We start from the raw sequence: 15,720 nt of genomic DNA on the forward strand, positions 1-15,720 counted from the left end.
CCCTGTATGCCTACACAAATACCTGTGTTGGAAAACAGTAAGGTTGGGAACACGGAGCCCACAGCAGGGTCACGCACGCAGGAACCACAGCAATTCTGTAAGTCAATGTAAGCAGTACCATCGCCTAACATCTAGCCATTGCCTTAAATTAAACAGAACATTGCTTACCTCTATTAGTTACAGAATAATTTGGCAAATTGAGCTCCCAGAAAGAAAACCTCCCTTCAGGCTCAAGAAGGTGCCATTTGACATACAGTTGATAAATGCAGTAAAAGATTAAAAGCTGAAATGTTTTATCATTCCACAACCAGAAATCTTTCTGTAGTCAGTTTTACTTCACATGCAACAATTGTTTATGAAGAAGATAATTGATTAATGTAACCTCCAATTAGCTGGAATCTCCTCCCTTACTTTTCTGATGAAAGCTGCTAAAGAGTTAAGTACCAAAACCCAAAAAAAAAAAAAAAAAATTATTTTCACTGCTTAATGGGGAGGGGGGCTGGGAACAACATTCAAATGAAAACAGCCACTACTGCAAATGGAATCTAATAACCCTCTCCCAAGAGGCTGGCTCCTCCCAGGCTATGAAACCTGAACGTGGATGAAATTACATTTTACAGATTTAAAAAAAAAAAAAAGAAAAAAAAAAGAGCAGAACTCCCCCTGCTGTTCAAGCACAACATTTATTTGTTTGTTTTTAAGTAATTCCGTGCTGAAAAAAACCAGAGAATTAAAGTTAAAGGGTGTGGAAGATGGCAATAACGAGAATCAATATGGAGGGTGAAAAGCCATGGGAAAGAGAACTGAAAAAACCCACTGGTTTGGAAGAGACCAATTGAAGAGAAGTCAAAGAAAGCATAAAATCTCAAGTATAACCGATGAACTTTTAGATTGTATCACCATCAATGCTTGTCAAGCCAGGCTTGTCAAACTTAACTATTTTGACTAAAAAGAAATGTGCTCTGTTAAAAAGAAATTAGACGTGGAATTAAAATTTGCTAATTTTTTAAGGTTCTAGCTGTCAGGCTGCCAGCCCAAACCATTTATAACATCCACTACTGTTACTCATCTGCCAAGTAACAATGTGAATTATTGACTACAACACTAATTCTCAATAAAAAGTAGTCTTTCTTCATAAATTAAAGTTTTGGATTATAGTAGCTTAATGGACCTCTAATCAGATGGGCTGCAAATCTAGCCAGACTTAATAAAACAGGGAACCCTACATACAGGCAAACACATGGAGCACGGCAAATTATCAATTATTTTAGTCTGGAGAAGAGGAGGCTGAGGGGAGACCTGATCGCCCTCTACAACGACCTGAAAGGAGGTTGTAGTGAGGTGGGGATTGGGCTCTTCTCCCTGGTAATTAGCGATAGGACGAGAGGAAATGGTCTCAAGTTGTGCCAGGGGAGGTTCAGGCTCGACATTAGAAAGACCTTCTTCACTGTTAGAGTTGTTAGGCATTGGAACAGGCTCCCCAAGGAGGTGGTGGGGTCATCGTCCCTGGAGATGTTCAAAAAACGTTTAGATGTGGCACTTCAAGACATGGTTTAGTGGACAGGGTGGCATCTGGTATACGGTTGGACTTGATGATCTTTGAGGTCTCTTCCAACCATAATGATTCTATGATTCTATGAAACCTCTGCTTTCAGAATATACATGCACCTTATAAACAAGAAGTCCTTATACAAAACTGCATTTAACTCTGTACCACAGGAATAAAAAAAATGTAAGAGCTGAAGAGCAAACACTATTTAAGCCACTGTGTAGGATATTCCACATATCCATTACGTAGGATATTCCATAACACAGAGATGATTCTTGGCCTGTTTCTGTGAAATTCCACACTGTAGGTTCTGTCTTTGGATATCTGCTTCAGTCTTCGTTAGACATCTGGTCTTAACTTTCAGGCGGTGGTTATGTATTCAGTAGTATTATTACTGACACTGGTTTAAGTGCTCCTTGCTGCACTCCTCTGCCTCCCCCTTTTCCACAGCGCTCTCTGACATGCCAGTGCAAGTACCTGTGCAACCATATAGCGAACGGGATCAGAGAACTGAGGAAGCCGAAAGATGAACAGGCTAGGGGCTTTTTTGGCAGCTATGTCAGTCCAACTCACTGAAAGGTTGTCTATTAAAGCAAACCTAAAATGTCCTAGTTTTAAAAGTCTTACTTCTTCTGTAGCCCTAGAATTGTCATTTTTTAAAATTCACCGTATACTGGAGGTAAGCAAGCCATGGAATAGAAGATGAAGACATGCCAAGGACAACCAACTTCATTTTCTTCACATAGCTTAAAGAGGCAAGCACTTTAAATTTCAAGGGTGAAGAAAAAAATTGTCTATTTAGAAAAACAGCAATAAATATTTAAAAGCAGGCACAAGAAACTTTGGTAACAATCTCAGGAAAATATGAATGATTTATTCTTAAGTGAGCTTTTGCATATCTTCTGTGTAAAAGTTACAGCTCTGCATTGTACTCATCAATAAATACACTGCTTTTTACAGATACTATTTCCTGATTATTCAGTTATTTAAAAATACAAATAAAAACATTCCAACTTCTGTGATAGAATCAAAAATATTTGATCTTCTGAGCTATTAAAATTTAAGATGTGGAACTTAAAAGTGTATGACTTAAGACAGACTCTAATACCCTCTATTTTTTGGCATGAAGATAAAGTAAAGGTGGATAACAACCAACTTGAAACTGGGCTATCAAATCTAAGTAGTAACCCACTGCTTTTCTGAGACAAAAGTGGTTTTCTTTTCCTGCTATTAAAAATCACTACGCTGCTGCTGGGGAGAGGATGAGTTGCAACTTCAGAGAGAAAGCAGCAGAGAGGCTGAGCAGACAAGTCAAAAATTGTAAAAGTCAGAGCATATGTCTGCAGATCACTGGATGCTTCTGGAGTTCATTGCTATGACAGCTGGCAGATGACAGCCTGCAACTTTAATTCTACACTTTCAGAAATCCAGTCCTCTTTCCACAGATTAGGTCAAAAAGGGATATCATTTGACCCCAGCTCTCTATCTGCCATTTGATGTAACCACCTACTGATTTTACACCATCATGAAATTCTACCAGTTTTCATACTGAATATTTGGAAGCAAAGAAAATTAATAGTCCCATCATCCTATTTTACATTAAGTTATTTTTCCTGCAGACTTCTGTATGTTTTTCCACATTTTCAAGAAGGAGGAACATTCATCTAAAAAGATAAACTGAACTTTAGTGTCTCATTAAAAAGAGAGAGGAACAGCATTCTTAAAAACAAGGAAAGAACTCAGACTTTTAAATTAAAACATCCTGGTAATAACTTACCCAGCTAGGCAACAGTACTATCTGTTTTTAATGGGTAATTATATAATCCTAAATCTATTAACTTCTGTATGGAAAGAAGTAAAGCACATTTTATGTCACAGAAAAGAGCACAAATGAATTTTCTCTTTATTATTAGCTCATAGATGATAACTTCCAAATCAGTACTATGCAACGGTAACACAGTGTCAGTAAATACTGACAGAACCAGCCCACACCACTTATTACAGGTCTACTGGAAAGAAAAAGGGCTCCATATATTTACATAAAAAACACACCTGCTAAATTTTTGTTAGTCAACTGTCAAATGCAGTATATATATTTTGTTGGAAATAGCATTGTAGGCTGGATGTACCACTGCATTTCATTCCCTCTCCTAATCCTATCCAAAGAACAGATAAATACAGTATATATCCTAGATAACTACACTGAATTTTGAACAGGTTTGCTGAAGTATTTTACATATTATAAATCACTAAAACAGCATATGACAAAAAAAATCTACTGAGGACCTCAACATTAATCAGTTTAATGCATTCATCTTACAATTAACACTTTGGCAAGAAGTCTTAATTCAAAATAAAAAGTGTTTTAACCACACGCAAGTATCTTCAATAGCGTAAAAATGCAGCATCCTGTACCTTGGAAGTGATCCTCCAACATAGCACTAGTATTTTTAAAGTCAAGTCACATAACTTGAGGAATAACAATTCAGTCCCATCAGAACTCTTTACTATTTTTAAATAAATTAGTTTACTGTGATTATTATTATTGAAACACTGTATTATACTATGTCCCAGCTTCCGTTATCAGCATCCTGAAAGAAACCTCAAGTCAGGATGAGGTCAACTCAAACTGATTCTTCCTTTAAGTTAAACACCAGTCCTCCTCTTGCATCTACATGAAAAGGAATAGTTTTGTGGCACTATTTAATTGAATTAGTTACCTGTTACTTGACAGTCATTTTTACCTATGTTCATTATGCATCTATTGCAATACATATCCAGTAAACAAAGAGGGTAACAGAGTATTTAATGCTATCTATAACTACTATGCTTTGCACATTGCTAACTATTTTGTAAAAACAGAAATTCCTCAAAAGCATGGCTCAACTTCCACTGAAGTCTGAAGGAGGAAACGTTTTGACTGAACAAACGTGCCTTGGCAGTACAAGCATTATCTACAAATCTATTTCTTTTAAGAATACATAGATACACACTTTTCCCCCCCCTTGCTTTTGATTATAGACACGTAATATATCCACTTTGTAACTTTTCCAATTCTTTGGTAGTTGGCTACTCAAAAAACTTAGTACTTTTCACACCATACACACCTCATAACAGTAAACACTAATTTGATACACAAACCCCAGAACTTTCAGAAGTTAACATTAATCACCATTACTTTTATCACTACACTGCTAACTTGCTAATGCTGCTCCCAATAGGTTTATGTCCACATGAAGGGAGTAACAGATTTGTGTCTGCTTCCCAGGAAGCACTTGGAGATTATAATGGCTCATAGTCAAGATAGCTTCCTCTTCTCCACTATTAACAGTGGAAACAGGCACATGTTCTCTTTTCTTGAGGCTTGCACGTGCCTTTTCAGCATCGTGAAGATCCACGGCCAGCTCTGCGGAGGCAGCCGGTCACCCCATCCCTCACCGTTTCCCAAGCAACCAGCACAGCACAGACATGCAGAGAGTGAAGCCAGACTTGCTGTGTTTCATAACTTCTTCCACTGCTTCTAAACCATTCTAACCATCAACTAAATAAAGCTGGTTTTCTTTTAAAGCTTATGGCAGTAATTTTAATGCAAATCACTGAGGTCAGAAAAAACAAGGCTAGCCTACCTCCCGTCCCAGTAGAGAATGAGTTAGCATACCCAAACTACTCCAGAGAAGACAAGGACTTTGCTGTTGGAGCAAGACCATCACGGCTGACACAGGGAGACCATGACCGTAAGCATTATGGGAGGCGCTGTGTTTTGGAAGGGTAAGGAGACAACAGCAGCCACATGTCTAACATAGGAGGATGGAGTAGAAGACCTGACACACAGTTATTGCAGGTGCCACCTCCCTTACCAAACTACTGAAAATATTTTGTTGGATCATTGAATGTTCTCTCCAATACCATTTTCCATCATAACATTAAAAAAAAAGCAAATAGCTTACTTCTCATGTACTATCCTCTTAAAAAAAATAAATCTAAAAGGCTGGCAGCACTGTATGATTTCAGTTGTTACCAGAATTTTATTTTTTCACACTTATGAACAGTAGCATAAGCCAGTGGAGATAAATGAAGAGGGACAGTATGTATCTTCCTCGTAAAACTTCACTACCTGACTGTTATAATGTAAATGGTATTTTGAATCATCAATAGTTTTTGGCAGTAGTAGAGATTAATATTGCGCTTTTTTTCCCCAATCCTGCAACTCACAAGCACTGACAATAAAACACCAAAGTGCTTCTTGTCAGTGATTCTTCTGTGGAAGAAAAAAAAAAACCCAAACCTAACACTGAATGCTTTTTGTGAAAGTAGTAACTCACAATAAATACAAAACTTGCAAGTAACTTTAACAACCCAAGATATAAACATGGTTGTGTACAACTGCACAACTGAAGCTGGAATAACCACAGGTTTGAAAATTTGTACTGTTACATGAAAGCTGTCTGGGATAAACAGGGAACACATAAAAAGAATGTCACTGCTGAAAGAATAATTTGCAGTCATTAAGATGACAGCTCCACTCCTGAATATGAAACAAAACAAAGCTCCAAATATGCAGTGTGTAGTCAGTTTTTTATTCTTCAGTTTTTAAATGAAATATTTTTTAAAAATTTTATTTTTCAACAGAATATTTTTCATGGTATTCACTGCTTGTTTTTTTACGAACATTCTTACTTAGCTGTTATTTAGAACCATCTTATTTCCCTAATAGCAAGTAGAGAACTAAGATAACATACGCAAGTCAGATTTTGGCCTCTGCTCCTAAGAGCGAAAAATTATATAGGAAGTACTAAAAGAACACTGATGCAAAACAAGTTTTGATGCTGATACAAATTCAGGTTTCTGTTCTTCCCAGACTACCACTGGACTTACCACAGAGTCATCTCAAACTGAAACAACAGCACATCTAATTCTAGAAAAAGAAACTGGCAAGGAGAGCAGGAATTCAACATTAGGGTAAGCTTCCTTTCTGTCAAAATCCTAACATCACTGACAAGGTTTAAATTAAAACAAAAGTTCTTCCAAACAGTAAATCATTCAGAGAAGCTGCCCAGATTTGCAACTGCAAAATCATGATGAGCAGAACTTCATCAAATAGAACATTTGGAACAATTGAAGATGATGATGATGCTTTAAAAACTTCCCTTAGATGGAGACAAATCATGGAAGTTATCAGAAATCCTTCCAATCTTTTTTAATAGGGTTTCAGTCAGCTAATTAAAGAATACAAAGAACAACAGAAAACAGCAGCACTGCTGCCATACTTGTAACAGTAAGTGACACTGCTTTGAAATAAAAACTTAAGATACCGTTAGAATAGGGTCTAAAAAACCTACATTATCTAACCTACTGTAACAAAAGCTTCATTAAAATGTTCTTGTCTAACAGCAAAATCTCTTTACAGACAAATACAATATAGAGAAAAATACTTTAAAGACCTTTTCCCTAAAGCTTTACAAATCATGGTTGGACTATTCTGATTTATCAAGATACAAGGTCTGATCAAAGATTTTTCTAAGAATGAGACATTCGCAACATTTCTTCTGTGTAAATTTTCTGGCGTGAATAACACAGCTGAATTTACACCACAACTGCATGTATTATGTGCTGGCTAATAAGTGAGTTGCTTCAGGGACTTTTTCCTGGTAAGGACACTAATTTTGTTCTCTTCTCTCCCCAGTCCCATTTTCAGAAAACCACAAGATGTCCAGAAATGTTGATACTATCTAGTTTGGGTGAAACTGGCCAAAGGATTCAAAAGTTATTAAAAAAAACCCTGACACCGACGTACAAACAATATGGCTATATGGGCATCACTTTCAATCCCTAAAAAAACTTACCTAGTTGCAGTATCTTGACTGTATCATTGAAGGCACGTGTCACTAATCCAAAATGTCTGTGTAGGGGATAGCATAGCACTCTTCTTCCAAAAGACACCAGAACATCATGAATGCTAGTGAAACTCTGTGTATATCAGTGAAAAAATCTGAATTAGTCTGTGTGCTTTTCAATACAAAAAAAAATTGTTTGTTTGTTTTCCTTTAAGGAAAAAAGTCATAGCAGAATAGAAAAAAAAAGAGCACATTTTTACATATTATGCACCTAACAATCTGTATTTTAATAAACATGGAAATCAACATGTTAAATAGAAACAAGACACTGCACATTTAGTTTGCATGGCAGGAAACAGAAGTACTATGTGTCTTAGTGGTTTTGAATTAAAAAAAGAATGTAGCAAACATTAGAATAAAACATCTTAACTCAAGACTTTGCCATCCTTTATATTAAAGCAATAAATTACAGCTGTCCCACATTATTATATATATTTAGGGGAAGTTATAAAAAGCCTTTTAAGAATAAAGAAAAATTAAAACCACATGATATTAACAAAATACATGTGTACATATGAGATCTTTAAAAATGATACATGACTCTGCCTTTCATGAAAGTTATAGATATTCAAGACAGGGATAAATACATCTGCCTAGGGAAAGCAGTTCATTGTCCTCCTTTACGAGTGAGAAAGACCTCTAATTTACTCAGGCCAGAGGCATTAATGAGTTATTAAAGACTTTCTGAAGACAGTGATTTCCTTTCCAGCTTTCACTTTTCAAGAAAAAATATTCCATTTATGAATTCAAATAAAAATACCTATTTCATCTTGAACTCTCAATTTATTAAAATTAATAAAATCGCTTTGCTGATAGTCAGCACTTTTTTGCATTATATGACTACCTCAACTCATTTTTCATTTTAATGGTTCACTGATAAGCATTTAAATAATTTATGTTTTGTTATTTCATATTTAGAGCCTAAGGTGTGTACATGTCATGCACAGCAAAATGGCAGTCAGTTCAAACAAACCATAGCTGAGGCAATTTTGTTTACAGATTGATGAAAACACCCGCCTCTACATGGTTTGTATAGCAGATATAATTATTAACAGCTTGGTGCCAGGAGACTGAATTTTCTGGGTGTGAAATATACTGTTGGCACAGGCTGCGCCAGGAACTGTTATATTATAGGATAAGCACGCACAGAAAACTCCTTCACTATGTTAGGACATGGATCTGAAAAAAATTTGAGAGTTCAGGCAATCACCATGTTTTGACTGCACTCCTTTGTGACTTGCTACTCCAGAACACTCAATTGGAAACAAATTATGACTAACAGATCTAGAAAACCAGTTGTCACAGAACAAGTTACCAACTGCAACATTTACCACTGCTAGAAACGTTTGAAGGGCTGAACCCAAAAATCCTGTCAAATTTCATTTTTGATCCTGCAAACTGAGATGCGGCTCCGTAATTTCAGGAATGAGGACAGGACAGTCCTTTCTAGCTTGCTGCTATCATAATAAATAATAGATTACAGGTCAGGTTAAGTCCCTTCCACTTCCAGCTCTGTAACAACTTAAATTACACAGGCCTGTGTGCTTCCAGTAAACAATCTGAAAGTGCAATGAATAGAATTCAGTTTGTTTCCTCTAGTCACTGTTGGTTTCAAAGGGCTAGCAGCAACTAAACAAATAGGGATGTGGCAATAAGGCTGAAAAGAAGGGGGCAGGTGAAGCAACACGTGTCCACTAACTAACTCTGCAAGATACCTGAAACAAAAGTATTCAGCACGTGTCTGAAAGATCACATGATCATTAAAGCCTTAATGAGATAACAGTTCTACAGCTACAGAACTGAGGTCTTTTTGCTACAAGAATATGGAATTCAGCTCCTCCGTGATAGGTGGGGGAAAAAAAAAATTGCACCTTTTGACTGAGTTCTAAGAGCTTTTCCTGTCATTGGGTGTGCATTTACTTCTGGGCTTCCCAGTTCCACTCTCCAATGTATTCTGAAGCCACACAGCAGAATGGAGGAGAAGCCAGAAGCCACCTGATTTGCAGCCAAGAAAAAGAGCAAGCTAGAAGTGCACAATGAACTAGGAAAGCTGAAGAAAGGCTCAGCAGTCAAAACCCCCAGAAGTAAACAATAAGCTGCTTTATTAAGCCCTGCCATCTTCAAAAGTTATTAAAACATACATCTGAGGTAGGACTTAAAGGACACAAGAACACTAAGAAATTACATTCACTGCTTTTTATGCCCTTTATATTTTAACATGCTTTAGCCAGGTAAATGGGAAGATATCTCCAACTTCTGATGAAGGAGCTAGAAGGCTATATTTTCTTGCCTTAACCATGGAGTTGCACACACATACTGCAGACATATGTGAGGAATAATTACAGTTACTTTCCAAATAAAAGTCAGGACTTGTGAATCAAGCCCAGGAGAGCTAGGGACAGCGCGTAGACAAGCAGCTTTTTCGTAGTGCCTACTCTTAGCTTTTCCAGAATGGGCAAGAAGGCGGCCCAGCATGCAGACAGACAAGAGGTCATACTCCAGCTTCTTGAGGCTACTAGTAGCTGGGAGCCCAGAAGTCACAATCAATTTCTCGTAACATTTATTAAAAAGAGGACATACATTTAATTCACCTTCAATACTGAAAGAGTAAGCTTTCCACAAAAGCAACGTACAATACCAAAAACAAGTAATACAGCAAACACATAATGTAAAACGTAAGTTTTAACTTACCTCCAGCCAGCACAATGTTGCACTCAGTTTCCTGATGTTCCAAGATGATTCAACCTGATTTTAAGAGGAGACCATAGAACAAGTATTATCTAATTCAACATTCAAGACTGCTGGCAAACTATTTAAGATAACATTCTGGCAGCAATTTAAGAACCTTTGTGACTATGAAGCAGTAATTATATTATGTGCATTGAAATGGCCACAGGACAGCATTAAAAATTATATTGCAATGCAGATGTTAAATAACTGAATCGGTTTCCATATTGGGAATATCTAGCCCATGCACAAAGCCTTTAAAATACAACAGCAATCACAGGAAAATGGTATTTTAGTGGAATTCTGTCCCTTTTCACCAAGCAACAGAAACTTGAATCAACAAAGCTCAAGCTAAAATGCCTGGTTTTAAGGAAACAGCTCAAGACTTTTGGCTTTCAGAGAGAGTCCTAAAGCCAGCAGTACATGTAAAATGTCATTATTTTAACATGTGACAGATTCATAGTATTTGTGTGGTAGTGTGGTCTAGTGGGATCACCAGGGCAAAAAGCCAGGAAGCCTTGATCCATAATCCTGGCTGTAGTAAAGATTTGTGTGGCCTGAATGTCTTGGTTTTCCTATTCAAAAAAAGAAAAGGGGGGGGGAAGAAAAACACAGTGTGTTTTCCACATATACCGTACGGTTATTGCAAAGATCACTAAAGAATCATACAATTGTGTTACTTGCATATTTGCAATTTTGTGCAACACTAACATGCAATACAACCACCATGCTAGATTATTCTGTTGAATAAGCAGGTCTGGACATTTCTGCCCGCCATTCTAAAATCCATGTCCTAAAATTCTGTCTGATTAAGACAGAATGGTTTTAATTATATGTTCCAATATTTCAATTAAAAGCATTAAGAAAACATCTCATTGGTTAATATCAGCAGAGGAGATGCTAGGCACAAAGTTGTGTCTGGGAAGCAAGTCCAGGTCAAAAAGGCAAGCTGTCCACAGAACAGCATGGAATCCATTCTAAACTTCTGCTCTTTTCTTAATTCTTTATATGCTGTAAAAAGCCTAGGATACAGAACACAAACTAAAGCTGCCTGCTGCTTGTGCAAGAGATGGGCAAACACCAGAATCCTGAAGATGGGAACATGCCTTCCTACTTCCCTCCAGTGTTTGAATACTAGAAAAAGAAAACTCTGCAGTAGGATTTTTTAAATGCTTGTCAATTTAAAAAATTTAAAATGCCTCAACTGTAGTTTCCAGAATGCCTCTGGAAGTACCTTCCATATTAAGTGCATAAGCTTTGAAAAAAACAAACAAAAAAACACCACAAAACACCCAAACCAAACAAAAAAAAAAACCACAAAAAATGCTAAAAGAGATCACTTTCATAAAACCCCACAAAAAATGCTAAGAAAGATCACTTTTGTTAAAGGCATATAATGGTAGCCTATACAAAACACTAAACACAGTTTCAGTCCTACAGACGTAATGATTTCTCATGCTTTTTCAGAATCTAAATCAGTAGTGGTGTTAATACAAACATACCTATTATGGAACTGTCCAAAAAACAGAAGGAAGAATCACCGATATAAAAGAACAATTATTTTGTGAAATCTGCATTTACGTAAATCAAGACACATCACAACACCAAATCAGAAACAAACAGAATTGTCTGGTGTCTCCTGCAACGCCCCTTCTCTCCTACAGCTAAAATGCTGCTCCAGAAGAACAGGAATATTTAGAAATCACATTAATCCCCACATGCATCCCAACAGCTCAATCCAGAGATACAAAATCTTCATTTTAACTTACTCAATTATGTATTTTTAATGCTTGGAAGTAAGTTCACTTTAAAAGGTAAGTTTCCTAAATGACAGTACAGGGCCCAGCACTAGGTTCCTAAAACATACTAAAATTTTATTTTTTAAATTTTTTTAACTTACATTCTTTTCTCCTTCATTGACACAGATTTCATAGCAGTATGCCAGAAGGATATCAATTAAACCAAGATATACATGATGACGGCTTCTTTTGTCCAGAAGATAAGATTTATTTGTGAACTTTCTCAACTGCTCTCTCTCTTCCTCAGAGAAGACAACTATAAAAAGTAAGAGGATAATTGATCATGAATTTAAAGCTGGCACATTCATTTTAATAGGTGGTAATACTACTTCAACAGTCTCTTTAAAAAGAAGCATGTAACTAATCACAAGTCACTCATCACTCAAGAAAAAGCCTAAATCATTCTTACGTTCATTTTTGATTTTTATTAAACTCTCATATATTCCTTTCAAAGTCAAGTGCCAGCCCTGCAACCTACTGCATGTACGCACTGGTAATTTTTAACCCTTCTGAAAGTGCCAAGGATTTCTGTGGACACCTGGGTATCCTATACAGAGGTAAAAGCACAATTACGATCTGAGTAAACTGAAGTTTAAGTCCACATTGTAAGGGATAAAAATAAGAAAATGGGATAGCAAAACCAAATATATTTTCTTGTAGAAAAGAGTAAGAACTAAAGAAATAGGGAAGGGAAAAAAAAAAAGGAAAGGTATTATTCTGTGTTTCCAAGTCTCATCAACTTCAACTCATGACCTAGGCATGATTTAGGAGCTTTGTTTATGCTGTCTGATATCCTTCCAGTGTCTGAGGAAGATCAAAGATCAAAATCCTATCCCCACCAATGTTGGTATGAAAGCTGCATCTCCTTCCAAAGGGTTATGGTATCCACCATCAGTGACCATCATATTTTCTTATCTTCAGTGTACCTCATTTAGTTAAGAACAGCTATACTGAGCCAACCCAAAGAATCTTCTCACCTAGCACTTTCTCTTTGGGACAGATAAGGAAGAGGACAACAACAACATCCCAGGCATGCTGTGACAATGCATCAATGAATTTCTCTAGGAAACAGTGCTATAGACATGGCAGTATTGAATGATAATCCTTCTGAAGAGTACTTAAAACACTTCAGAAAGGATGGCAGAATTGCCTTGAAGTAACAGTAGAGATTAAGTAGATAACTGACTAGAAGCCACCTCTGTACAAACTCAAAGTAAATCAAGAAGTCATTTAGCACAATTAAAACAGCCAGAAGCCACAGCTGAGAGATTTTCATGCAAGCGGCATGGAGTGCAGGCATTTCATGTCAACAGGCTCTGATTTCCTGAATAGGATAGATGGAGCGAGCACATTTTGGTCACACCATAGAAGAAAGTTACAGGTGTGAGGTGACTTGACAGGAGAAAGAAGTATTAGGAGCTTGACAGCTGATGCTTTGTTGCATTGAGGAAGTCCCACTCCACGATTTGTTCAAGTACCAGCAACATAGGAACCAGCCCAAGTTTAAAATACCACTCATTGAAGGAGATTTCTGTGATGACAAGAATAATCTTAGTGCAGCACTCTTGTTACACTTTGAAAAGAAGCCCTAAGCACTAGGGGTAGATACATGATGTACCCCCTAACCCCCCTAATAACTGAATTTTTATTATTTATTTATTCTAGGGGTGGGGAGGGGGGTTGAAAACAAAACCTTACAATTAATACCAAAATCTCTCTTCAATTATTCTTTTACCACCCCTTTTTTGAGTCACTATGTTCTGGCATACTCCGCTGGGGGCAGAGAAAAGCTGTAGGCAAGATGTACAAACTTAAAAGTGTAAAACAATTAACGGTTAACACATTAAGATGAGGATGTGATACTGGCTTTAAGCATTAATATGTTCATCATCCCTGATAAGGACTCTTCAGGTGCTTTGCTAGCCAGGCAGGCAGCTGGGAAGGGTCAGCCTTTGTGGGTCCCCAAGACAGATCCCTAAATATTGCTGAGCCATCATCTTCCATCAGCTTCATCAGCACTAACAACTTGACCTGATAACCCAGTGATTCCTGCCCCAACTTGATTCCCTGTGTTTCCAGTTTAGGATCTTGTATCTTCCACATTGGTATTTACCTCTGGAATCCTTGAGCCACTAACGATCTTGTCTCAACAATCCCAGCTGCAATTTTACTGTTCTTATTTTTCTGCAGAGCGCCTCACAGCTCTTTCTGAGCCGCGTGAGCCAAGGTCATGCAGCTGGGCATATCCCATAATCCAGAGCCCTGGACCCTTGGGACACAAGCAGCTAAATCCCTGGGAGGGGGGAGCGTTACAGCACGGGTTACAGAAAGAAAAGGTTACAACTCCTAGCAAACCAAGCTCCTTTTTACACCCTTTACCCATTTCTCCATCATAAGGGTGATGATTCAAGTGTGCTCGTAGATATTTCTCCTCAAACATTGCTCATCATCATTTTACACAATCCACATTCTCAGGGATACAATCCGCCTATAAGACATGTGATCTTCTTTATCCCAGGAGCTTTCTACAAGCTTTCTAATTTTATGACATGTTTTGAAGCAAATGTTTGTGATGCCAAAGGCACGTACATATGCACACACCTCATCTGAAGATATAAAATTACAAATTAGGAGAAACATTTTTGAATGTTTCTTCTTTATGAACTTTTTTAATGTTTCTATCAGTTTCATAACCATGAAACACTTGCTTTAAATTCTTATGGAAACTTCTTCATGAGCTAAACATTTCTCTGGAGTCAAGCCAGTCTCCATTTACTTACAAGCTCCCACAAAAAGAAATTCCAGCTTTTATATCTCCTCAAGAAAGCCAATCTCTTCTACTTGCTATGATCTAGCACAAAGTGACAATTTAGCAAGACTATGGCAGTTCTAACTCTGTTTTTCTGTTAATGCAGTGCAGTTCAGTATTACCCCTTAAATCACAAGTACAGATGATGTATATAGATACATTCTATCAGCAAATTTCTTTGTAAGTTCTTAAATAGCATTGATTCTTCAGTGAGTCACCTCTATCATTCATATTAAAACTATCCATATAACCATATGTGCAATGTTGTAGTGTATTTGAAAAAAAATACGTTTCTGAAAAACATAAAACTACTTTGTAAGTTGCTACAGTAGTGTGGGTTTAATGAGGTATCACAACAGGGTGTTTACAGTTAGAAGAAGGTCCAATTGGAAAGAAAAAAGGCAGAAAGAAAATTGGAAAGAAAAAAAAAAGGAAAAAAGGCATTTCCAGTTTCAGCTAGTTTTCACTAGAAAACCCTCTGCTGGAATACAACACAATTTGTTATAAAATCATATGCAAGTAGCACTTTCATCCTGAAGAGAAGCACAAAAGAGAGGGGAGGTGAAACTGAAGCTAAAGATGGAAAAGCAATTCTGAAAAACAAACAGCCAAAAGTTTGTTAGCAAAGACTACTGCAGCAGATCAGATTCACAAAGCTTAAAATCACTTCTGATGACTACAGTAATGAAGAAATTACAAAGCAGCAAAATAATTCCCTCAAAGCACATAAGAATCTATTACAGACAGAATACTTGTTAAACAGTTATGCCAGCACTCTCACATTTCTAGGCCCACCTCAAAGTGCTTGCTACAGTTCGCAGTCAAGATGCCCACATGAGGAATGCAACTGTTCTCCTTCAGAAACTCATTATATTCAATACTGGATCCACTACCGAGAATCCACTCTTCTTAATCAGTGACTACAATCTGAAGTTTGTTTTT

At 37.1% G+C, this 15,720-nt stretch overlaps 1 protein-coding gene across 1 annotated transcript in view; it reads right to left on the reverse strand.

Moving 5' to 3' along the window:
- Window positions 1–15,720, reverse strand: part of SHQ1 (SHQ1, H/ACA ribonucleoprotein assembly factor) — a 51,665-nt gene that overhangs the window by 22,199 nt on the left and 13,746 nt on the right. Inside the window, exons 7-9 of the mRNA XM_009708300.1 lie at window positions 12,071–12,225; window positions 10,135–10,188; window positions 7,393–7,516 (exon numbers count right to left, since the gene is read on the reverse strand). Coding sequence (XP_009706602.1) covers window positions 7,393–7,516; window positions 10,135–10,188; window positions 12,071–12,225 — 333 coding nt within the window. The remainder of the gene's footprint in view (window positions 1–7,392; window positions 7,517–10,134; window positions 10,189–12,070; window positions 12,226–15,720) is intronic.

The sequence above is a fragment of the Cariama cristata genome, unplaced genomic scaffold (assembly GCF_000690535.1).
Source record: "Cariama cristata isolate BGI_N322 unplaced genomic scaffold, ASM69053v1 scaffold7559, whole genome shotgun sequence".
In the NCBI taxonomy this organism is placed as follows: domain Eukaryota; kingdom Metazoa; phylum Chordata; class Aves; order Cariamiformes; family Cariamidae; genus Cariama; species Cariama cristata.